This window comes from Carcharhinus amblyrhynchos, chromosome 8, assembly GCF_965287045.1.
Source record: "Carcharhinus amblyrhynchos chromosome 8, sCarAmb.v2.hapA, whole genome shotgun sequence".
Taxonomy (NCBI): Eukaryota; Metazoa; Chordata; class Chondrichthyes; order Carcharhiniformes; family Carcharhinidae; genus Carcharhinus; species Carcharhinus amblyrhynchos.
In genome coordinates this window covers 80,335,591-80,361,972 of record NC_137331.1, presented here as the reverse complement: position 1 = coordinate 80,361,972, position 26,382 = coordinate 80,335,591, and the positions used below count along the sequence as shown (strand labels likewise).

At 42.8% G+C, this 26,382-nt stretch overlaps 1 protein-coding gene across 3 annotated transcripts in view; it reads right to left on the bottom strand.

The window, feature by feature from the left end:
• Window positions 1-21,176, bottom strand: part of LOC145346707 (uncharacterized) — a 59,135-nt gene extending 37,959 nt beyond the window's left edge. For all 3 annotated transcript variants that reach the window (XM_080194331.1, XM_080194330.1, XM_080194333.1), the window contains exons 1-8: window positions 21,103-21,176; window positions 18,531-18,621; window positions 16,546-16,611; window positions 16,044-16,207; window positions 12,658-12,748; window positions 8,885-8,927; window positions 6,908-7,005; window positions 3,677-3,737 (exon numbers count right to left, since the gene is read on the bottom strand). In XM_080194331.1, coding sequence (XP_080050457.1) covers window positions 3,677-3,737; window positions 6,908-7,005; window positions 8,885-8,927; window positions 12,658-12,748; window positions 16,044-16,207; window positions 16,546-16,611; window positions 18,531-18,621; window positions 21,103-21,147 — 659 coding nt within the window. In that variant the 5' untranslated portion in view covers window positions 21,148-21,176. The remainder of the gene's footprint in view (window positions 1-3,676; window positions 3,738-6,907; window positions 7,006-8,884; window positions 8,928-12,657; window positions 12,749-16,043; window positions 16,208-16,545; window positions 16,612-18,530; window positions 18,622-21,102) is intronic.
• Between the last annotated feature and the right edge of the window lie 5,206 nt (window positions 21,177-26,382).

Genomic DNA, 26,382 nt, shown 5'->3' with positions numbered 1-26,382 from the left:
AAGGCCTCCATTGCACTGCTTACAATAAGACTCTCTAGACTTCATCCAGAAAAAGCAAACTGGCCCCAGTGGCTTGCAGAGTTAACTTTACTGATTCAATTATCTGATAGACCTCTGCCGAATAATGTTTTCAGCATCATGTGTTTCAAGCCACTGATTTTGCTAAAAAAAATTAATATTTAATTTTGTAAGAGACACTTATTAAAAGTTTTAATAGGCTTACTTGAATCATAGAATCCCTATTATGCAGGAGGTCATTCAGCCCAGAGTTTGCACCGATCACAATCCCACCGAGGTCCCACTCCCACGGCCCCACATATTTACCCTATTAGTTCCCTGACACTAGAGTCAATTCAGAATGGCCAATCAACCTAACCCGCCCACCTTTGGATTGTAGGAGGAAACCGGAACACCAAGTAGAAACCCACGTAGACACAGGGAGAATGTGCAAACTCCATATAGACAGTGACCCAAGGCCGGAATTGAACCCGAGTCCCTGGCACTGTGAGGCAGCAGTGCTAACCATCGTGCCACCCTACCTTACTTGCTGAAAAGGTTCCCAGCTATTTTTTATTGCATAACTTTTGGAAAGGCTTTTAAGAAGCATGTGAATTTTTGTACTGCATTAGGAAACCACGATATATCTTTGGCAAAGAAAAAAAAAATCTTCTGACTACAAAACCAAAACATTGCAGAATCTGGAAATCGGAAATATAAACTGAAAATACTCAGCTGGTTAGACAGTGTCTGTGGAAAGAGAAATATAGTCAATGTTTCAGGTTGATGACTCTTCAATTGATCTGAAATGTTGGTCAGGGTATTGAAAGGTGGGGGCTGTGTAGGCTGGTGGGTAGTATTTAGAATGGGAAGCCTAGAATTAGACCCAATTTTCCCAGATGAACAAAGAAGAAAGAAGATTACAGCACAGGACCAGGCCCTTCGGCCCTCCAAGCCTGCACTGACCATGCTGCCTGACTTAACTAAAACCCCCTCCACTTCCAGGGACCATATCCCTCTATTCCTATCTCATTCATGTACTTGTCAAGCCGCCCCTTAAAAGTCACTACCGTATCCGCTTCCATTACCTCCTCCAGCAACGAGTTCCAGGCACCCAACACTATGTAAAAAATCTGCCTCATACATCTCTTTTAAAACTTGCCCCTCGCAACTTAAACATATGCCTCCTAGTAATTGACTCTTCCACCCTGGGAAAATGCTTCTGACTATTCATCCTGTCCACGCCTCTCAATCTTGTAGACTTCTATCAGGTCTCCTCTCAACCTCCATCACTCCAATGAGAACAAACCAAGTTTCTCCAATCTCTCCTCATAGATAATGCCCTCCACACCAGGCAACATCCTGATAAATCTTTTCTGCACCCTCTCCAAATCCTTCTGGTAGTGTAGCAACCAGAATTGAATACTATGGGCCCAGTTTTACCATCTGGAGTCTAAGGGGCCGAATCCAGGCATAGTACAGATCTGAGCCTGGAGTCCTCTTTGCAGCGCATCCATATGCTTTTTGCCGGCTCCAGTCTGATTTGCGCTGTGGGCAGGGCTTAGCGCTGCTGGAACGATTGGAGCTCTGAATTGCGCATGCGCAGTTAGAAATGAAAACATTCGAAACAGCACGCCCGGGTCGGGAAGAAAAAAAAAAGCAGAGACAGCAGCTCTGACACAGATCATCCGCTGGAGGACGGAGGGGGAGGAGAGAGCGGCTCTGAAGCTGCTTTGGAGGTTCCCCTGAAAAATCAAAATCGGCTTCGGAGTTTTCTTTTGCAGGTCGCTAGAAGTGTGGATCTGGAATGGACCAGAAGAAGGTAAAATGGGATTTGGTGGTAGAGTTGGATGCGTGGCTCATTAAATCAATTTAAATGCATGCTAATGCACTTAAATCGTTGGGCCGCCCGATTCAGGTGTCTGTAATACTGCGATCTGCTCAGATTCGGGTGCAGATTGCGTTCAAGGCCCAAAAACACACGCAAAATTTTGGTAAAAATCAGGCTCTATATTTGAAGTGCAGCCTCACTAAGGTTCTATAAAGCGTCAACATGACTTGCTAATTTTGAAACTCAATACCCCGGCTGATGAAGGCAAGCATGCCATATGTCGTCTTGACTACCTTCTCCACCTGCATTGCCACTTTCAGTGACCTGAGTACCTGTACACCCAGATCCCTTTGCCTATCAATACTCCTAAGGGTTCTGCCATTTACTGTATGTGAGTTCTAATCTTTTTTTTGTCATTCACGGATTTATCCACCCCGAGGTCAGCCTGATTGAAGGACTTAGCTGCCTGTCGGGCGGGTAGCATTCCGGATCAAATCACAAAACCCCCGGGTGACATGCAGCAATCTGGGCAGGATTTTGATCATTGACCCCAGGGCGGTGGGGTGCCAGGGAGAGCTTAGGCAGCCATGAGGAGACACTCTTGCTCCACCTTGCCCACAAGTGCAGTGCTGTAATGAGTGCTAAAATCTAGCCTGGTAATTCTTATTTCTCTCTCCATAGGTCCCTGCCTGACCTGAGTATTTTTAACAGTTCCTGTTTTTATTGATCCAGAAGATTCCGAGTCATATGACTTTGCGCAATACAGTAACTGAAAGCAGATATTTCATTAAGAACATAAGAAATAGGAGGAGTAGGCTATCTAGCCCTTCGAGCCTGCCCCGCCATTCAGTAAGATCATGGCTGATCTGAAGTGGATCAGTTCCACTTTCTCGCTTTATTCCCATAACCCTTAATTCCCCTGTCTATCAGAAATCTACCTGTGACTTAAATATATTTAGCGAGGTAGCCTCCACCACTTCAGTGGGTAGAGAATTCCAGAGACTCATCACTCTGAGTGAAGGAGTTCCTCCTCAACTCTGATCTAAACTGCCCCCCCCCCACCCCACCCTTATCTTGAGGCTGTGCCCTCTAGTCCTGCTATCCTTTCTAAGCAGGAAGGATCTCTCTCCCTATCCATCCCCTTCATTATCTTATACGTCTCTATAAGATCCCCCCTCATCCTTGCACATGTGCTTCTCTTTCAATGCAGCTTCTGTGACTTACTCGCCTTGAAAAATTCCAGGCATTTCTGGGCCCTGACCAGAACGAATCAGAAGTCCGTTGGGAGGTAGAATCTTCCAGGAAGTGGCCAGCTCAATCAGTGGATTCCCAATGTGGGAGGTCCAGTGAGAGCACCTGTAGTACTCAGCGGATGATAACTCCATTGATAGAGGCGGGCATTGCTGAGGCAAGTAGGGGAGTACGAAGGGATGAAGGCACCCTCAGAAGCCACCTGAAGGAGGTTTGAAAAAAAAAAGGAAGGCTAACAACTCTTTTGGTTATTTTGAGAAACTCCTTCGTGGGAATGGTTATGGCTGAGGGCACAGCTTTTGGATTCATGTGGCTCAAGAATAAGGCTAGTAAACACTGGACTAGTGACGCTCCAGCTGTCAGGAAGTTGTCCTCGGGAGATGTGGTGGGGGGAGGAGGGGGTGACTACATCAGTGGCGCTGGAAAATTTCCACCTTACAAAAATTGTTCCTTTTAGCTAAAAAAAATGCCAAAATAAATACTGAATGATCCAATAATTCCAATTAAGCGATTTCGTAAGACATAGGCTAGGTAGTTCATGCACAATTTTAAATTGAATTAACATGTAACATTAAAATTCTTAGCACCAAGTATTACCTTGGAGAAGGTCTTGCAGGAGACACAGAATAACCACTGCCTTGATGTTGATAACTGACAGCTGTAGAAGGTAAAATGTAAAGACATTAACATATTTAAACAGTGCTCATGACAAGTTCATGCACTGTCAGAAAGTTACAACATATACTTTCATTTATAAAGGGCAAGCTTCCTCAATAGCTGCATTTGTGAGTACCCTATATAATGCAACACTCATTATCATTAATGTTCAGATCAAACATATAGGTTGGGATTCTACTAAAAAAATTCTTAAGTGTTGAATTTGCATGAAAACTGGAGTAAATCATGCTGGTTTTTTCAGAGGGAGTTTCAAAATGAATCTCTGACACTCTCCGCAGAGTGTACTATTGTGAATCATGCTGAAAAGCTGTGGGTGGGACCTATTCCTGGGAGGCTGGCAACATAGTGCTGGGTGGGCCACTGCGAATATGCCAAGATCGGCACACGCGCAATTGCACCTATCTGCTGGCCACCCAATTGTTGACCAGGTCGATCGTCGGCCAGACCCGCAACCACCCGTCCATGGCCCGATCGCTGACATGTCCCCCACCCCCAACATTCCTGGGCCAGCCACCACCCCCCTCCCTCTGGCCCACCTTGATCATCAACACCAACCCTCTGTCACCCCAAACAGGCTGGTACTGCCAAGCTTACAATCCCCAGGGGGCACCATCCCCCGCCGCCCGATCCTCTAGGGGGATGTTCCGATTGCACCCCACTTCATTCCAGTGAGGTCAGGCTGCTAGCTTTCTGAAAGTGGAGAGCTACTGTAAATCCCACTGGAGTGAAATACACCTGACGAGGTGGAAGAGGCTAGCTGGCCCACAGGTTTTAGTCCCAGGCCCAATAATGTTTTTAAATTATATTTTAATTCTCATTTAAGTAATTCATGAAGGTCCGTGTCGGAAATCTGGTGTTGAGAGACGTGCTCCGGGCCGAACACCAGCACAGGTCGTGCTAATCTGATACTGCTGAAATCTCCTATCCCGCTGCGCTAAAAATCAGCACAGTGGGATGGAAGAATTCACTCCCTAAGATGGCCATTTACAAAAGAAACTGCAAAGTTGCTGCATCCATCCAATGATATGCCAGCATTCACCACCACTTTAGTCTCGAAGAGACTTTTTGGCTCATTGAGTCTGCACCAGCTCTCTGACAGTGTATCTTACCCAGGCCCTCTCCGTCACCTTATGCCTGCAATCCCACACATTTACCACGGTGAATCCATCTAACCTACATATCTTGGGACACTAAGTGGCAATTTAACATGGTCAATCCAAGTAACCTAAAGGGCAGTTTTAACTGCTAAAAGAGGCAGATTTAATACGGCTGCCAAAGATATCTGACATGTCTGCACCTGCAAATTCATCAAGTTTCTGGAAGTTTCCAATGTGAGTTACAATTAGGACATGTCCAGGCAGGCCTTCTATAGAATTTCACACCTGCTGATGTCAAGGATGACTTCAAAAACATCTTAAACTTTAAAATGGTTCACTGGCATCCTTATAATAGCCACGTTCCATTTCTATTAGGCTGGAGATGGAGAATCTACAGAGATAATGGGTAGGATTTTACATCCTTGCTCGACCTGAGACCAGAAAATCTCGCCCAAGGTCAACAGACCTTTCCATTGTCTGCCCCTCACCCGTTCTGATTCCCGTGGCGAGCGGGGTGGTAGATTTCCAACGAATGGCTATACCTTCAAGGTGTTGAGACATTTCTTCTAGCTCATTACATGGGAGAATGAATCATTTAGAAGTAATGGCTTTGGGTGTTAAAAAATTAATCATCTAGGCCATAATACAACAGCTGAGGTCTGTCTAGAATGAACTAATCAATTATGTTTTGTCCAATACTCAATCATTATGGAGAGAGAAGTCATATGATTGGGATCTCCAACGTTTTTTGCTGAAATCAAAAAATTGCTCTTGCTTTGGGAGCAGTTTGGAAAATTAACAGAGTCATAGAGATTTACAGCATGGAAACAGGCCTTTTGGCCCAACTTATCCATGCTGCCCAGTTTTTACAACTAAGCCAATCCCAATTGCCCGCATTTGACTCATATCCCTCTAGATCCACCTTCCCCATGTAACAATCTAAATGCCTTTTAAAAGACAAAATTGTACTCGCCTCTTTAACTTCCTCTGGCAGCTTGTTCCAGACACTCTCCACACTAATTGAAAACATTGTCCCTCTGGATCCTTTTGTATCTCTCCCCTCTCACCTTAGACTTCTGCCCTCTAGTTTTAGACTCCCCTATCTTTGGGAAAAGATGTTGGCCATCTACTTCATTTATGCCCCTCATTATTTTATGGATCTCTATAAGATCACCCCTCAGCCTCCTACACTCCAGGGAAAAAAGTCCCAGTCTATCCAGCCTTTCTTTATAACTCAAACCACCAAGTCCTAGTAGCATCCTAGTAAATCTTTTCTGCACTCTTTCTAGTTTAATAATATCCTTTCTATGATAGGGTAACCAGTATTCCAAGTGTAACCTTACCAATGTCTTGTACAACTTCAACAAGATGCCCCAATTCCTGCATTCAATGTTCTGACTAATGAAACCAAACATGCCAAATGCCTTCTTCACCACTCTGTCCACCTGTGATTCCACTTTCAAGGAGCTATGAACCTGTACTCCTAAATCTCTTATGTGTAATATCTGAAAGCAGACAACATCAGTAGCCAAAGGCTGTCAGCTTCTCCACTCTCTCTCAGCTAACTTGAATCATGCCTGCTTATATCCCAGTGTGAAGAGCAAACAAGAGAAATTCTAAATAAGACTTCAAATTCCAAACTAGTGCTTCCAGAATGAAACCAAGGACTAAGCATAAAACTGCCTCAGCCACAAACAGTAAAAAGTCAATCACTGAACTCTATAGATCTTGCCTTTTCTCATTGAATCTTCACTTGATCAAAAATTAACATCCTAAACTCTGTAACTTCAATTTTTGCATGCTTTTTGCTTGCAGACGACAGGTGGAAATGCAAGTTAGAAGAAGGATACAAAATGTTTACAAAGAAATATTGATAGATTAAGTAAGTAAAATATAAAGTGAGATAGAAAGATTTTGCATAGTCCAATAGAAGTGTTGTTTCCTTTTGAACCAATATGCCTATAAGTTGATAGGCATTAATATTTAATAAAATTACTGGAAACGCATCTACTAATTAAACTGATTATCCAGTTATCTTAACCCGCTTACTTACGCCATACGTTTGAATAGGCAGGCAGGAAACAACCAGAATTCAAAGGCTGAGGAATATTTTGGAGACTCTGACCACAATTACCAATCGAAGGGACTGTACTACAATGGAAAAACAATATTCTTTATCAGATTTTATCTTTTAGAGATGACATACAGAACCATCTGAACCGCAAAGCTTTTATTTCAGTCAGTCACAGAGCTGGAAAAGTCTCGTCTGCACTGCAGAAAAGCTCACACTCTCCTACCAACCCCACATTTCTGCTTCTCAATAAAACTTGCCAGCTGTAAACCGACAAGAGTTGCCATATTAGTGGTACATTGATCTTTAATGTAGTGTTACTACATTAGTCAACTGCAGTCCAGTTCATCAATAACATCTATAATCATACTAGGTTTTGACTGTCCAGACTATTTTTCACTAGTCAGATTGAGGGATATGTCAGCTGGTGGTTGGGTTGGTGGTGCCTGGCACACAGAGCATGCAAAGAAAAGGGCGTGGGATTCACATGCAGCAGCCAATGGTTGGTGGTATTGGTGGTGGGTTGTGTGGGGTCACAGTAGAGGTGGGGGGTGTTGGTGGAGGACAGAAACAGCTGATGAGGTTCTAAGTTAACCTGGCTGGAGAGATTGCTTTTGTGAGAGAAAGGATGGGTGGGAGAGTTAGGGATGGCAAGAGTTGGACAGGGCTGATATGGGAGAATGGCATGGGAAAGATGGAATAGTATCAAGTGGGAACGGTAGGGAAGGGAGGGATGGATGATAGAATTGGGTCAGTGTGCCAAAATGGCAGGGATAATTATTTCACAAAAAAACTTATCATTCAAAAGTTATTCTCTTAAAAAAAGATGCACTATATTTAGAATAGCTGACTGCTGAATCAAATACGGACATCAGCATTGTTTCTATTGATGAAGACAACAAACAATATCCTCCAGAGTTTCTGCAATGTCCAAGTCCAATGGAAATGCCAAACTTAAACCTCAAGGAAGGAGCAGTTATTATGCTGCTGCAAAACTTGAAGGAATGCATCATGGAACAACATTGGGAAATTGTTTTCTTTGATGATGCAATAACAGCTACCTAAGGAAATAGTGTTTCTTCTTCAAATAATATTGAGCCTACTGGATGTAAATCCATCTTTTCAACTCAGGAGAATAGTTTTCAATTAGACTTTTACATTCTATGCTAATAAATGAGACAAGCCAGGCTCTTGACAAAATTTGTAAGTATATTTCTAGGCCTCTTTTTACATGTGGGCGCAGTGGCACAATGGTTAGCTCTGCTGCGTCAGGAACCTGGGATCAATTCTGGCCTTGGGTCACTGTCTGTGTGGAGTTTGCACATTCTCCCCGTGTCTGTGTGGGTTTCCTCCAGGCGCTCTGATTTCCTCCTACAGTCCAAAGATGTGCAAATTAGGTTGATTGGCCATGGTAAATTGCTCTCAGTGTCAGGGGGATTAGCAGGATAAATGCTTGGGGTTGTGGGGATACAGCCTGGGTGGGACTATCATCAGTGCAGGATCGATGGGCTGAATGGTCTCCTGCTGCACTGTAAAATTCTATGATTCTTTATGTAGTGTACATCACGCGGTCATGTGAGAAAGTGATGACTCAGCTACATAAGAGGCCACATAGCAGGAGTGTGGGAATTGTTCCTGGGAGCACAGGCAGAGACAAGTCCTTGTTGTCAGTGACTCAGGGAACCCATAACTTTCTATATGTAGCATCTTGAAGAATAAGAAGTTTTGATTCAATTAAAACTTTAGAAGTACTTAGAAGAAATTGTAGAAATACTTTTGCAATAAAAATACTAATTGCCCACAAATGTTTTGCAGGTTGCTGTTTATTTTTAAATATTCTATTACTTCACCACTTTGTAACTTCAATTAATAAATCTTTACTGCATTAATAGAGGTCACACCAAGTATTTAACTTCTAATGATCCATCACAACAGTAATCACCAGCAACAGAGACTTACTTTGGCTGAGAAGATGCAGCGATGGGGTTGGTGGAGTAGTGTCCTAAATTGAAAGGGAAGTAATTAAAACATGTTCTTCTAAAGTACTCTTCACAAACATCAATATTAACATTCCTTTGTACATCATGCCTGTTTTTGCCTTGTGCTTTAACATTAAATATCATGAAATCAAAATACTGCAGAAACCAGAAATCTGAAATTAAAAACAGAAAATGCTGAAATGACTCAACAGGTCTGCTGGCAGAGTCCGTATGACTTCTTTAGAGCTGCAGAAGCTCTCCTCGTCATTGGATAGGCAGTGCTATTATAAACGTAGACTGAACGATTTATGATGGGTACATAAAAATAAGGTTGGAATGTATGAGATTAAAATAGGGTCTGAATTATGTCTGAATGCTTTGTTCCAATTCTCCCACATCCGTTAACTCTGCTTCACCTGCAGACTGCACTTGGGACAGGATTTTTCCTTTTGGTTCAGGACTCCAACCTCAGAATCACGACCCCACACTGTATGGGAAACAGTCTCTTACAATGTCTCTCCACAAATTGATTAGTGGCCAGAGCGCAGGCCAGCTATTGGGCAATCTTTTGAAGCTGCAGGCCCAATCAGAGGCCTTCCAGCTCTGAAGCAGCACCAGCCTGCAGTTCAGTTCAGGAGAGGACACCTCCACCTTGAGGGACAGTCTCTGCCAGTTTTAAAAGGTTGAAATGAAAAAATGACCTCAACAGCTTGTCCGCCATTGTGAAAGGGACACCCTTTCATAAGGAACCTGTGTCTGTAACTGTAAACAGGCAGACGGGGAATGTCTGAAAGCCAGCCTGGAGCCAGTATGGGAGCATTGCAGTAGGCTGCCTTCAGGCAGATGGTCTAGTTTCAACAACTGTGGCGGCATGGTGGCACAGCATTAACACTGTTGCCTCACAGCGCTAGGAACCCAGGTTCAATTCCAATCATGGGCAGTTTGCAGGTTCTCCCCATGTCTGTGTGGGTTTCCTCTGAGTGCTCCAGTTTCCTTTCACACTCTAAAGATGTGCAGGTTAGATGGATTATCCATGCTAAGTTGCCCCTTAGAATCAGGGGGATTAGCAGGGGAAATACTTGGGGTTACTGGCATAGCCCAGGATGGAATTGTTGGTGCAGGCTTGATGGGCCTCCTTCTGCACTATAGGGTTTCTATGATTCTATGATTGCAGGCTGACTGGAAAACTCGAGTCGGCCTCTGACAATAGTTATTCAGTTCCTCAGATGCTTTTGAGAGGTAATCTTACTGGCCCCAATCTTGCCTCCGGGAATGTGATCCAGGGGTAACTTGGTGCCAGAAAATCTACACACTGGCATGACAGTGACACGAATTTTCATGCCTCCTTTTTGTTTTGTTTGTTGTGTTTCGGTCTTCACGGAGGAGGATGTGAATAATTTGCCAGGTGTTAGCGATGGAAAGGTGGTAGGACTGGAGGGCCTGAATGACATTGTTACTAGAGAGGCAGTACTCGACAGACTGGAGGGACTGATTGTGGACAAGTCCCCAGGACCGGATGGAATGCATCCAAGGGTTCTGAAAGAAATGGCGGAGGTGATAGTGGATGCCTTGGTGGTTATTTTCCAAACATTGCTGGATTCCGGGGAAGTGCCGGAAGATTGGAAAACGGCTAATGTTACGCCGTTGTTTAAGAAGGGTGGCAGGCAAAAGGCGGGGAATTATAGGCTGGTTAGTTTAACATCCGTTGTAGGTAAAATGTTAGAATCCGTCATCAAGGAGGAAATAGCGAGGCATCTTGAGGGGAATTGCTTGATAGAGCAGACGCAGCACGGTTTCGTTAAGGGGAAGTCGTGTTTGACAAATTTATTGGATTTCTATGAGGATGTGACAAGTGCGGTAGACAGAGGGGAACCGGTGGATGTGGTGTTTCTTGATTTTCAAAAGGCGTTTGATAAGGTGCTGCACAAAAGGTTGCTTCAGAAGGTTCGGGGGCATGGAGTTGGGGGTAAGGTGTTAGCGTGGATAGAGGATTGGCTGTCTAATAGGAGGCAGAGAGTTGGTATCAATGGGTGCTATGCTGATTGGCGGTTGCTAACTAGTGGAGTGCCGCAGGGTTCAGTGCTGGGGCCTCAGCTACTTACCATTTATGTAGATGATCTGGAGGAGGGGGCTGAGTGTAGGGTAACGAAATTTGCTGATGACACAAAGATGAGTGGAAAAGCAAATTGTGCAGAGGGTGTGGAAAGTCTGCAGAGGGATCTGGATAGGCTGAGCGAGTGGGTGAGGACCTGGCAGATGGAGTACAATGTTAGCAAGTGTGAGGTTATCCGCTTTGGCAGGAATAATAGTAGGAGGGACTACTATTTAAAGGACGAAAAGCTGCAGCATGCTACGGTGCAGAGACACCTGGGGGTCCTTGTGCATGAGTCGCAAAAACCCAGTCTGCAGGTGCAGCAGATGATCAAGAAGGCGAATGGGATGCCGGCCTTTATAACGAGGGGGATAGAATATAAAAGCAGGGAGGTCTTGCTGCAACTGTACAGGGCACTGGTGAGGCCGCAGCTGGAGTACTGTGTGCAGTTTTGGTCGCCGCACTTGCGCAAGGATATTTTGGCCTTGGAGGAAGTGCAGAGGAGGTTCACTAGGCTGATACCGGAGATGACAGGGTTAGACTATGAAGAGAGACTGAATAGACTGGGTCTGTACTTGGAGTTTAGAAGGATGAGGGGGGATCTTACAGACGTATAAGATAATGAAAGGGATGGATAAGGTAGGGGTAGAGATTCTTCCCGCTCAGAAAGGACAGCAGGACTAGAGGGCACAGCCTCAAGATGGGGGGGGGGGGGGGGGGGGTGCAGTTTAGAACAGAGTTGAGGAGGAACTTCTTCACTCAAAGGGTGGTGAATCTCTGGAATTCTCTGCCCATTGAAGTGGTGGAGGCTACCTCGCTAAATATATTTAAGTCATGGGTAGATAGGTTTTTGACAGACAAGGGAATTAAGGGTTATGGGGAGAAAGTGGGAAAGTGGAACTGATCCACTTCAGATCAGCCATGATCTTATTGAATGGCAGAGTAGGCTCGAAGGGCTAGATGGCCTACTCCTGCTCTTATTTCTTATGTTCTTAATAACAATCTATAAAGTGAAATTCAAAATATTGGTACCATGCAATGTGCAAAGTGGGGTCCTTTTTTTGAGAAGAGGCTAAGTGGAAATCTTGGGGGAACAATTCTCCCAAATAAAATTTAAGTTTTGAATTTGCATAAAAACTGAAGGAAATAACGCTGTTTTTGTCAGCAGGAGTTTCAAAATGGATCTCCCAAACTCTAGTGCACTAGTGTAAAACCCGTTGAAAATTAATGGGTGGGGCCATCACCACTGAAGAGGCCAGCAGCATAATGCTGGGTGGGCCACTGCACATATGCTGATCTGTCAGCGCCGAGATCAGCTAATAGCTAGTGCTATTTAAATTGAATGCAAATCTACAAAAGCAACACAGCGGGATGACAGAATCAACTCTCCCCCTTGTGTTTTCCCACTGGAAGGCATTATAAATAAAAAACAGAAAATATATCCCTCAATTTGTCATGCACCTTTCTTTCTTCTGTGCAGCATGAGGTCAGCAAGAAGACTGCTTTTCCTTACAGCCATTGCTAATGCATTGTATAGGAAGACCAGTGAAGAGAAGAAAATAATGGGAAGCTCAAATTCAAAGACGTAGGAGAAAATGGACTGTGTTAAAATCATTCAATATATAAGAATAAAATGCAGTGACAGTAAATTGACACTTTACCTTGTGAAAAAGGAATCTGTGTTGGATTATTTAAGCAGTTCATAAATGATATTCTTAGGTCTTCAATAAGACCTTCCAAATGTGATGTTGGCTGAAAAAAGCAGAATCATCCAAAAAGATATAACAAAGAAAATCGTTACTAGCTTGGCCTTGACCTTTGTATTCTTACTTCCCAGTAATTACTTTACTGCATCTTTTCTTAACCCAAGTTAAGCTTGCATTTTTAATTCTCTCATTTAAATACACACACTAAAGCTACTCCCATATGAATTATGTAATTAAATATTTTTAAAATTCCATTATAATTCTGGGCTACTACCACTCCTACATCATACTTTCACTCTTGTATTTTATTGTACTTGGAGAAACTCTAATACGCATAACTATATCTAATATATCTTAAATAAAAAAGGAACTCAGGGCAGCACGGTGGTACAGTGGTTTGCACTGCTGCCTCACAGTGCCAGGGACCCAAGTTTAATTCTGGTCTCGGGTCATTGTTGATGTGGAGTTCGTACATTCTTGCCATGTCTGCATAGGTTTCTTCTGGGTGCTCCAGTTTCCTCCCACAGTCCAAAGATGTGTGGGTTAGGTTGATTGGCTGTGCTGAATTGAGCCTAGTGTCAAGGGATTAGTGGGGTAAATGGATGGGGTTGTCAGAGTGGTGCCTGGGTGGGCTTGATGGGCTGAAAGGCCTCCTTCTACACTATGGGGATTCTATGAACTATTTGATTGTGTTAAGAACTTTGCAGTTCAATTGTAAAACAGCTATCCAATGGCACAGAAAGACAGTAAGAAATCTCACAACACCAGGTTAAAACCCAACCAGTTTATTTGCTAGTAAGCCCACAAGCTTTTGGAAACGCTGTTCCTACATCACGTGTGTGGAAAGATCAGCGTTTCCGAAAGCTTGTGGGTTTACTATAAATAAACTGATTGGACTTTAACCTGGTGTTGAGAGACTTCTTACTGTGTTTACCCCAGTCCAACGCCGGCATCTCCACATCATGGCTACCAAGGAAAGACAGTGCCAACCTTTTTCTTAAACGTTACTTTAAGATATGTATTTGATGGACATATGGATATAAGAAATAGAAGCAGGAGTAGGCCATCTAGCCCTTCGAGCCTGCCCCGCCATTCAATAAGATCATGGCTGATCTGAAGTGGATCAGTTCCACTTTCCCGCTTTCTCCCCATAACCCTTAATTCCCTTGTCTGTCAAAAACCTATCTACCCGTGACATAAATATACTTAGTGAGATAGCCTCCACCACTTCAACAGGCAGAGAATTCCAGACATTCATCACCCTTTGAATGAAGAAGTTACTCTTCAACTCCTTTCTAAACTGCAACCCCCCCCCTTATCTTGAGGCTGTGCCCTCTAGTCCTGCTGTCCTTTCTGAGCGGGAAGAATCTCTCTACCTCTACCTTATCCATCCCTTTCATTATCTTATACATCTCTATAAGATCCTCCCCTCATCCTTCTAAACTCCAACGAGTACAGACCCAGTCTATTCAGTCTCTCTTCATAGTCTAACCCCCTCATCTCCGGTATCAGCCTAGTGAACCTCCTCTGCACTCCCTCCAAGGCCAAACTATCCTTGCGCAAGTGCAGCGACAGTACTCCAGCTGCGGCCTCACCAGTGCCCAGTACAGTTGCAACAAGACCTCCCTGCTTTTATATTCTATCCCCCTCGTTATAAAGGCCAGCATCCCATTTGCCTTCTTGATCACCTGCTGCACCTGCAGACTGGGTTTTTGCGACTCATGCACAAGGACCCCCAGGTGTCTCTGCACCGTAGCATGCTGCAGCTTTTCGTCCTTTAAACATTAGTCCCTCCTACTATTATTCCTGCCAAAGTGGATAACCTCACACTTGCTAACATTGTACTCCATTTGCCAGGTCCTCGCCCACTCGCTCAGCCTATCCAGATCCCTCTGCAGACTTTCCACACCCTCCGCACAATTTGCTTTTCCACTCATCTTTGTGTCATCAGCAAATTTCGTTACCCTACACTCAGCCCCCTCCTCCAGATCATCTATATAAATGGTAAATAGCTGAGGCCCCAGCACCGAACCCTGCGGCACTCCACTAGTCACCAACTACCAATCAGCATAGCACCCATTGATACCAACTCTCTGCCTCCTATTAGACAGCCAATCCTCTATCCACGCTAACACCTTACCCCCAACTCCATGCCCCCTAACCTTCTGAAGCAACCTTTTGTGTGGCACCTTATCAAACGCTTTTTGAAAATTGAGAAACATCACATCCACCGGTTCCCCTCTGTCTACCGCACTAGTCACAATTAGACAGAATTAGCAGGCTTGCTAATTTTATTGCATATACATGGAGATTAAAAGATTAAAAATGTGGGAAGGTTCAGAGAGAAGGATAAAGAGGGAGGGGGATATCGAGTTTGCATAAAATTACTGGCTCACAACAACATTTCTCTTAAATTACGATGGCACTTGAAAATTACTATAAGGACTGTGTACTTCAGAAGTAATTCTACGTTTACCAACGTATGCATAACTTGGGAAATAATACAAACAAAAAAATCCTCTTCTACCCAGTACCTATATTTGAAAACATTACAATTCATGAATTTACAAAGTAAAAAACCTGATACACTATTTTGTTACAAATTCTTAAACTCCCTTCACACCGCCTTCTAAATGCAACGTTTATAACAACTTTTAATTGTCACTTATACATAATTTGACATGGTCTGATGATTGAATAATATATCTGATGTGTGTGCTTAGAATCATGGAATCATCGAATCCCTACAGTGCAGAAGGAGGCCATTCGGCCCATCGAGTCTGCACTGACAACAATCCTATCCAGGCCCTATAATATTTATTTATTAGTCACAAGTAAGGGTTACATTAATACTGCAATGAAATTACTATGAAATTCCTCTAGTCACCACATTCCAGCGGGTCAACGCACCTAACCAGCAGGTCTTTCAGACTGTGGGAGGAAACCGGAGCACCCGGAGGAAACCAACACAGACACAGGGAGAACATGCAAACTCCACCCAGACAGTGACCCAAGCTGGGAATCAAACTTGGGTCCCTGGTGCTGTGAAGCAGCAGTGCTAAATCACTACGCTATCATGCTGCCCCTAACCACTGAGCTATTGTGCTGTCCCTAACTACTGTGCTACTGCGCCACCTGCCCCTATCCCCATAATTTTCCTACATTGAATTTGGCAATATGGTTTATGTTCTAATATAGCCATCAACCAACACAGTCTTCAAGATCACATTTTTGTGTGTATATTCGCCCAAACCAGTATGTTTCAGACATTTTGTCACATATTTACTTAAAGTATCATCAAGTTTGATGTATGAACAAAATTATAACATATTTTTGCTTACATATTTCCAGTTGCATAAATAACTTGAAGACACCCTGCCAGTGTTATCCAAATGGATTCCAGAGTTTTGGCACACTATTGGTAACTTCTTCATAAAACATTTTGGTGGATTTTGGGGGTGAGTGTTATGCAACCAGATGCTTAATGGAACATCATAAATTAAACCTGAATGTAAACACATTAATACATTGTTAACAAAACTGAAATTGAACATGTAAACCTAATCAATACTGGTTTTGAACCGTTTCACCCCATCATGGTTTTCAGCCCGTCATCAGACCGTAAGATGGAATTTAACTCACAAATAGGACCATTGACACCATTAGTTTACCAGGGAACAGTGCTGCTTCAAGTAAAACCAAACTTGATTGTCAATAGTGTTTCTCAAACAATGTTTCCTCAGACTAGAGAAGCGTCCCAACTATTGGAATTTAACCATTAATCCAAATTGTAATCTAATGCAGATTGAATACTCTTATGTAGATACCAAACTACGTTCTTACCTCTGCATAACACAGGAATAGTGCCACTCAAATTAACAAACTTATTTTTAATGCCAGTTCCACAACCTGGAAGGGAAAAGAAATAGAAATTCATCAAATGGATTTAAAAAAATTGAATGATTTGAATCAATTATGTTTGTTTAGACATAAAGGGCTGGGTTTTAACTCTAAAAATACATGGCTTAAAATTAGATCAGAGGTTCAAATTAAAAAAAAATCTGTGCCTAACCCACTTCCCAATCCACCCACTTCCAAGTTTATCAGATTTGGAATTAAGGGCAAGAAGCAAGATTGCTTCCAGGAAGCGGGTTGGGAATTTCTAATTTAACCTGTATTTCTGTTTAAACCTTGGACTGATTGGATTCCCAGGCCTTAGAAACACAGTACCTGAAGGAAGATGGGGATTGCTTTTGGGGAGAATGGTAGACCCTTTTCAGCTTTGTTTGTGGGCCTGGAGGAGCAGGTGCACTGTTTGGTTTTTCAAGCCCCCTCAATCCCACAATCTAAAGAACACAAGTCTTTGGTGTGGATCCCCCTCAAAATCAGCTAAGCTCCCCACGACACCACTGCTCCATTCTCAGGGGTCAGTAATCAGTCCTGTTGCTGCTCTTTTCTGCTGACTTCTGGACAAGGAACTCATCAAGGATAAAAGACGCATACTAAGCCAGAGTTCCTGGTTTCTAATCTAAAATTCCATCCTCACCCCATCCTTAGCCTATCCCTTTTAATATCCAAGTAACATACTTGAATTTGAGAGAATTGTGTCCCACAATTAGAGTGCACTTTTGTGAATATGCCAGGGACACTGGTTTACCATGAAATATCAAATAATGCTTTTATTTTAGAGTAATGAAAGTGCGCTAGTGGTCAGGCTCAACTGGCTGATTGAATATAATATTTGCACAATGCAGTTTAACAGATGGAAATGGTTTTATTATCTGATGTAGTCAGTGTCTCAACATTTACTGGTAAGCCATGCACTGGTCAAGTGGACTCAGCTTGGATGTCCTCATCCCCACCTTACTTTAGCGATTTCCTCTTGCCTTACAAGCGCAAACACACTGCCCTTACAACCATTGGCTGTGGTGGTTCGCAGTCTCCCAAGATGTCCATATCTTTTGCAATTTTGTGGAATCTGTGCACCATGCAAGTTGTCCTAGGCTCTTGCATTCTGACTTACTTCACCCAGTTTCATCCACACTGCTTTCAAAATTTCAGGATTCATTTTGACCATTTCTTTTAATTTCTCTTCAAATCTTCTTTTTTCTTCCAAAGTGGAAGCCTGAATTGATAGAGATCTCAGAATGTCCCAAAGCACTTCACAGTGAAGTTTTTTTTAATGTGTAAAATGTATGCAGCAGGGTTCCACAAGCTTCAATGTAGCAACAGCCAGTGATGTCTTCCTGAAACTGATAAGTGCTACTGAGTGCTGTGTAAATGCTCTGCTACTGTTCATCATAGAATCCCTACAGCAGAGAAGTTTTCCCTTATCATAAAATGTTGTATTTTCTTTTTAAACTCACCAAAAAACGTAAAATCATAGAACTCTTACAGTGCAGAAGGCCATTCAGCCCATCGAGTCTGCACCGACTGTCTGACAGAGCATCTTTTCGCCACCCTATCACTATAACCCCACACATTTACCATAGCTAATCCATCTAACCTACACATCTTTGGACTGTGGAAGGAAACCACAGCATCTGGAGGAAACTCATGCAGACACAGGAGAACATGCAAACTATACAGTCATCCAAGGCTATAATTGAACCCGGGTCCCTGACTCAGTGGGGCAGCAGTGCTAACCACTGTGCCACCATCCCATTCTCATGCACCCTTAAGCAAAAGGAACTTGCAGTTTACAATAAGTGTTCTCCAGGATCTTTCATATTACATTAACAAATATAGAGTTATGCATTTTAATCATGAATAGAACAAATAAATGTAATTTATCAAACTTTCTCTGCACATACTAAATCATTACTTACAGTAATAGTCAAAACATACAGAGAGATTTCTGTACTTTGTTTGTACATTTTTAAGTTCCTTCACAACCTCTGCTGGATAACAGTAGGAACACTGTAAAAGAAAAATAATAAAGTCACTTACAACATTGCATATTACAAGATCAAAACCTAATTTCCTGTTACTACTAAGTTTTCAAAATCCATAAAAGTAAACCTTAAAAAATAAAGTGTCATTGTCTTCGGGACACGATGCTAGAATAACCCAGCTTCCCAACATAAGCTTCCTCTACCAGCCTCAAGCATCTTTTGTGAACTTTATGAATGGCTTCATTCATGTTCCTAATGCATAACAGTCTGCAAAATAAAACTGGCCAACACAACTGATGCTATTTTTAAAGTCTGATCACTTTAGAAATTTAATGCTCCCTGAAAACCATGGAGCCTATTCCTTCTTTGATTAGTTTGAGGCAATCATGTACTGAGGCTTTCAAGATATTTCCAGGAACATAAACACGAGGAAGAAGTTTGCTGAGTTTCTTTAGAGTCATAGAGATTTACAGCATGGAAACAGGCCTTTCAGCCCAACTTGTCCATGCTGCCCTTTTTTTTAAACCCCTAAGCTAGTTCCAATTGCCCATATCTCTCTATACACATTTTACCCAAGTAACTGTCTAAATGCTTTTTAAAAGACAAAATTGTACCCGCCTCTATTATCACCTCTGGCAGCTTGTTCCAGACACTCACCACCCTCTGTGAAAAAATTGCCCCTCTGGACCCTTTTGTATCTCTCCCCTCTCACGTTAAACCTATGCCCTCTAGTTTTAAACTCCCCTACCTTTGGGAAAAGATATTGACTATCTAGCTGATCTATGCCCCTCATTATTTTATAGACCTCGATAAGATCACCCTTCAGCCTTCTACGTTCCAGAAAAAAAAGGTCTAAGTCTATCCAGCCTCTCCTTATAACTCAAAACACCAAGTGTCAGTAGCATTCTAGTAAATCTTTTCTGCATACTTTCTAGTTTAATAATGTCCTTTCTTTTAGTCTTGGTACAAGGTGAACACTTGTGCCATTCACAGCCAAGATACACCCTAATTCTAAAGCGCTGCAGCTGAGTAACAGCTTCAGAGTATTAGATGTCTTCGTTTGGCTCTAATACTGATTAACAGCACCACCTCACTCCATATCCATGAGAGATGCCATCACAGCAATCCCTCGTTCCTATCTTTGCCGTAGCAAATTTGGCTGAAAATTTTGGGGCTCTTAATACGGTATACGCTCTCAATGCTTATCTTCCTGCTACTGCCTGCCTGTTTTTGTCTCTCTCTCTCTTTCTCTCCAATTCAGGTGGCCATTCCCACAGACTTGAATAAAGGATTTCTGAAGTGCATTCACTTTTGTAAAATAGAGAAGCAAGGCAGCCAATAGGTATAGAGCAAAGCCCAATGAACAAAAACTAATTTTGAATAGATAACTGTTTTAGGAACATTAGCTAAAGTATAAACAGCAGTGTCTGGTTGACGCAATGCATCAAGCGTGTTAGCATAGTGGATAATCTGCTTTTCACCTCTTGCTTTCAGTTTTGACAACTGGCTAGTAAAACTACTGTGAAGAGAGAGCTGAGAGTGTACGCCTCTTCCACCAGAAGATAAGCAAGACAAATGTAAAGCCTCCTTGTGGAGATAGGCAAGGGACATACAGGCCCATCACTCTGGTGCCCACGAATCAGATGCCCAGCAATGGGTAAATAGCAACACTGCCATGTGGGTGTTTTGAGAAAGAAGGTGAGTAAATCCTGGCAGAACATCAGGAGAGGAGTCCAGTAATCTGAAATCTGTCAGGCAGTTTTCCAGCATATCCAGGGGCAGCACTAGTACAATACAATATACTGGTCTCAACCTTTACTTTGGATGACACCAACAATGACAAGGGAGGAGGAGATGGTCCTGATAATACAGCAACTCAGGGTCTTCATACTATTTGCCCAGACCAGTATACTGAAGAGGACACTCCAGCTTTGTGGTGTACAGACTTCAATGCAGCGTAAACACAACTACACTATAACTCCAGATTACAGTGTAGTGTAACCAGTCTGCATTGTAACACCAGATCCCAATGCACGTAAAACGCTCCACGCTGTAACACCAGATCCCAATGCAACGTAAAACACTCTGCCCTGTAACTCCGGATCTCAGCGCAGTGTAAACACTCTGCCCTGTAACTCCAGATCTCAGCGCAGTGTAAACACTCTGCCCTGTAACTCCAGATCTCAGCGCAGTGTAAACACTCTGCCCTGTAACTCCAGATCTCAGCGCAGTGTAAACACTCTGCCCTGTAACTCCAGATCTCAGCGCAGTGTAAACACTCTGCCCTGTAACTCCGGATCTCAGCGCAGTGTAAACACTCTGCCCTGTAACTCCAGATCTCAGCGCAGTGTAAACACTCTGCCCTGTAACTCCAGATCTCAGCGCAGTGTAAACACTTTCACTATCCAGATGCCGCTCTCTGGCTGCTGTGCTGGGGCTGTCCCAGGCGCTGTGCCGGCTCAGTCTCTGTTCCCAGCGCAGTAAGAAGCCCCTGGGTCTAACTCACTTCGATCAAGCCGCGGTGCAGTGAGTTTTCCGGGACACTCAACATCCCCCGACTGCACGGTCCACCCTTCAGCATTCAGAGCGAAACCGGAAACTTCAGAACGTCATGACGTAGCAGAGGAGCACGTGATCTGAACCTGACCAGCTGAGAATTGTTACAACTGGCGGTGCACGTGACTCAGCTAATATGGTGCAGTCAGCTGGTATGGTGCCACTCAGTAGACATGGTGCCTTTTAGAGCAACAATGCAGTATCTAGCTACACCCTTACAAAAACATTATCGGAGGCTGTTCACCTGAATTCAGAATAGGTTTAGGGAAGATTTAATTACCTAGTTCAAATTCATCAAGAGTTTTGTTATAATAAATAAGGAAAAACTGTTTCCAAGAAGTTCGCATCTCAATTCAACAACTTTTCTGCAATGGAAAACATTTGAAATGCTATCCTCAGTTGGTTCCGATTGCGTTACACCAATAGTTATCCAGAACAAGTCAGAAGAATTAAAACCATTCCTAATTCCTGGGTAACTATAGTAGTGACCCAAACCAAAACCCCAGAGGACTTGCCGCAGCTACCCTAATCCTTCACGATTAGTAATTAGGTGCACAAACAGTGGGAGACATCACCCAAGTGAGGCACAGTCTGAGTGAGTATCTTTGAGAATTTGGAATGGGAATTTAGCAATTTAATGCAAAGGGGGAAGTATTTTTCACAGTTGGAGGGAATGAACAAACAGAGTCTTCTGAGATTGTGTAGAACTTCAACAAAAATGGCTTTATTCATGAGAGAGCGCAGAATTCCCAGCTGCAACTACAGCTTGCTTCCGAGCTACTATATTGAGCATCGGTTCTTACAGATTCTTATACCCTTTTCTTTTCATTACAAAGCATTACATTTACATCAGATCATCATACTGTTACTTTGATTGGTTACAGTTCTGTTTTTGATTACATTATAGGGTTCCATTGTCTTTTGTGCTTTAGCTTTAATCATTTTCTGGACATCTACTGCTCCCTGTTTACAATATCAAAACATTGTGTTTGTCAAACTGATTTCGATTGGGCGTTAATTGGCACATCTCCCACATACTTGATTAGTTTTTCAGAGGCACAGCGGTTCCTTTAGACTTTTTGGAGCCTTCATAAGTGATAACATGTTTCTTATAGGTGCTGTAACCTTCGAACGATCTTACCTGGGATGAGACTGGTTTAGTGCCGACTGAGATGTAGTTATTTGTATTTTGTTCTGTCTGCCTGCAGTGAGTGTGGATACTACAATGCTGTCTGTTTAACCCTTTTCTCACATTCCCATCCTACTACAGCTCACACTCTCTGGCTTTGTTCTACTGCATTCACCCTACCGAGAGTGGTCTTGTCCTGCTATAGGAGTAGAGGGGTATTTGGTGAGTATTTCAGCTGCTGCGAGACAGCAGTGGAGAAACAAAAAATGCAGCTGTGAGGCCTTAAGAAACTGGTGAGTTAATTGGCCAGTAAGTGCACAGTGTGAGGGGCAGTATATGAAAAACTTGTCTGGAATAAGGGAAAGTTAGGGCTTAATATATTGAAGTGATACAAGTAGTCCAAAATAAATAGTTACGTTTGAAACGTAAACAAAGGATACCATAGGGTTTAAAACAGTGCAGAGATTTATGGTTATTTAATAAAATATATAAATAAGTAAGTAAGTTAATTAAGTAATTATTTAAAACACATTAAGGGTGGAAGAACAAGTGATGTGTCAAGGTTGCAGCATGTGGGAGCTCTGGACAACATTATGATCCAGGGCAAACATGTTTGCCATAAGAAAAGCTTCAGCTCAGCATAATTGAGCTGCAGACACTATGACACATCAGGGAGGGAGGTATTTACCTGGACATTTTGTTTTAGGAGATGGTCATATTCCTTAGGATAGTGTCTTCAGGTTTGGAAAGTGGCCAGGGATGGAGGGGAGGGTAAAACTGCAGCTGAGGCAGATAAGGGGGCCCAGATGGCAGGTGTGTCAGTTCTCTGCAATTATACAACAGTTTTGAGGTTCCCTCAGCTTGTTTGGATGAGAGTGGGGGCTGCAGGATGAATGAGCTGACTGGCCATGGCACCGTGGTACAGGAAATCATTCAAGTGTGGATATGAGTAAGAATGGAGTGGTAGTAGGGGACAGTATAGTGAGGGAAATTGACACTGTTCTCAGCAGTAAAGAACTTGAGTCCAGATGGCTGTGTTGCCTGTACCAGAGTTCAGGTCATTTGCTCTGGGATGGAGAGGAGCTTGCAGTGGGATGTGGAGAATTCCATTGTTGTGGTCCATGTAGGCACCAGTAACAAAGTAGAATGAGGAAAAAAGGTTCTGCACAGGGAGTTTGAGGAACTAGGCACTAAATTAACAGAATTTTCAGTGTTATACCTATTTGAAAATTGGCATAGAGTACCTAAAATTAGAGAAATGTGGCTCAAAGATTGGTGTAGGAGAAGTAGGTTTTGGTGGGCACTGGCGTCAGTACAGGGGAAAGTGGGGCAGAGTTGGCTGGATTGGACTGGGAAGGAGTTTAACAGAAAGGATGGTTGATCAGCAATGACAGACATTTATGAAAATAATTCCTAACTCATGACAAAGATATATCCCAGTGAGGAAGAAGGATTCTAGGAACAGGATATTCAACCATGGTTAACTAGGGAAGTTAAGAATACTATTAAACTGAAAGAAAAAAATACAATGTGGTAAAAATTAGCAATAAATCAGGGGATTGGGAAAGTTTTAAAAACCAACAAAATATGATGAAAGAAAAAAGAAGGAAAAGATAAACTATGACAGTATACTAGCAAATAAATAAAAACAGACAGTAATATCTTGATTAAATATATAAAAAGGAAGAGAGAGGCCAAAGTGAACATACGCTCCTTAGAGAATGAAACTTGGGAAATAATAATAAGGAACCAGGAAATGGCACAGGAGTTGAATAAATACTTTGCATCAGTTTTCATGGTGAAAGATACTAATAGAATTCCAAAAATATTAAATAATCAAGGGACCGTAGGTGGGAAAAAAATAAATACAATCAACATCACTAGAAAAAAAGTATTAGGGAAACCAGTGTAGTGAAAGGCCGATAAGTCAAGTGGGGAGAGAAAAGAAAATGTAGCCATAATTGGGGATCGTATAGTTAGGGGCATTGACACTGTTCTCTGTGACCAGATTGAGAATCCTGAAGGTTGTGTCACCTGCCTGGTCCTCAGATTCGGGATATTTCATCTGGGCTGTAGAAAAACTTGGAGTGGGAGAATAAAGATCCTGTTGTGGTCCACATAGGTACCAGTGGCATAGGTAGAACAGGAACAGAGGTTCTGCTAAGAGAGTATCAATAGCTAGGAGCTACATTAAAAAGCAGAACCAAAAAGATAATAATCTCTGGATTATTACCTAAGCCATGAGATAATTGGCACAAGGTCAATAAGATTAAAGAGATAAATGCATGGCTCGAAGATTGGTGTGGGAGGAATGGATTTGAATTCATAGGACATTGGCACCAATATTGGGGAACAGGGGACCTGTTGCAATGGGACGGTCTTCATCTGAATCATGCTGGGACCAGAGTCCTGGTGAATCGTATAACTCGGGCTGTAGATAGGGCTTTAAACCAAATAATGGGGGGAGGGTTCAGTTGTATGGAGAATTAGAAAATCAAAGTTAAAGGAGAGGGTAGAAGTGCAGGATAAGGATGAGGACTTTCAACTAGTTAACGGAGCCGAGGGCTCAGGAGAGGTTAGTAAAGTTTCCAGACAATGTAATAGAACAGAGAGTATAAAAGGTGGCAGGAATCTAACCTGAGGCAGAGCAAAAAAAGTGACAAGTATGAGAAGGGAGGTGGTCAATGTTGGACTGAGGTTGTTGTACCTAAGTGCACACAGTATATGGAACAAGGTAAATGAGCTTGTTGCACACATTGAAATTGGCCGGTACAATGATGTGGGCATCACAGACATGTGGCTGCAAGGAGATCAGGGCTGGGCTCTAAACATCCAAGGATATGTGTCCTATCGGAAGGACAGGCAGGTGGGCAAAGGGAGTGGAGTTGCATTGTTAGTGAGGAATGAAGTTAAATCAATAGCAAGAAGCAATATAGGATCAGAAGGCATAGAATCTCTGTTGTTAGAGCTGAGGAATCGCAAATGTGGAAAGACTCTGGTGGGAGTTGTGTACAGGTCCCCTAGCCGTAGTCAGGATGTGGGGCAGAAAATATCAAGAGATAGAAAAGGCATATAAAAAAGGCAATATTACAATAATCATGAGGGACTTCAACATGAAGGTGGACTGGGAGAATCAGGTAGTTAGTGGATTCCAAGAAAAATAATTTGTGGAATGTCTAAGAGATGGTTTTTTGGAGCAGCTTGTGACAGAGCCTACTAAGGAACAGGTAATTCTGGATTTGGTGATGTGTAATGAGGCAAACTTGTTTAGGGAAACTTAGGTGAAGGAACCCTTAAGGGAGCAGTGATCACAATATGATAGAATTTAACCTGCAGTTTAAGAGGGAGAAGCTGGAATCAGCTTTAATGGTATTACAATTAAATAAAAGTAACTGCAAAGACATGAGGGAGGAGCTGGCCAGAGTTTATTGGAAAGGGAGCCTAGTAGGGAAGACAGTGGAACAGCAATGACAGGATTTCTTGGGGAATATTCAGGAGGCATAACAGAAATTCATCCCAAAGTGGAGGAAACATGCCAAGGGGAGGACGAGGCATCCATGACTGATGAAGGAAGTCGAGGACAGCATAAAAGCAAACCAAAAAGCATACAAAGTGGCAAGGATTAGTGGAAAGCCAGAGAATTGGGAAGCCTTTAAAAGCAATAAGGGGGAGAAGATGAAATATGAGTGTAATCTAGCTAGTAATATAAAAGAAGATAGGAAGGGCTTTTTTCAATATATAAAAGGTAAGGGAGAGAGGCAAAAATAGACATTGGACCGCTGGGAAATGAGGTTGGAGAAGGAATAATAGGAAACAAAGAAATGGCAGATGAACTGAATAGTTACTTTGCGTCAGTCTTCACGCTGAAGACACCAGTGGGATGCCAGAACCCCAGGAGAATTAGGAGGTACAGGTGAATGTTGTGGCTATCACTAAGGAGAAGGTACTGGGAAAATGAAAGGACTGAAGGTGGATAAATCACCTGGACTGGATGGACTACATCCCAGGGTTCTAAAAGAGATAGCTGAGGAATTGTGGAGGCATTGGTCGTGATCTTTCAGGAATCACTGGAGGATCCGAGAGGACTGGAAAGTAGCGAAT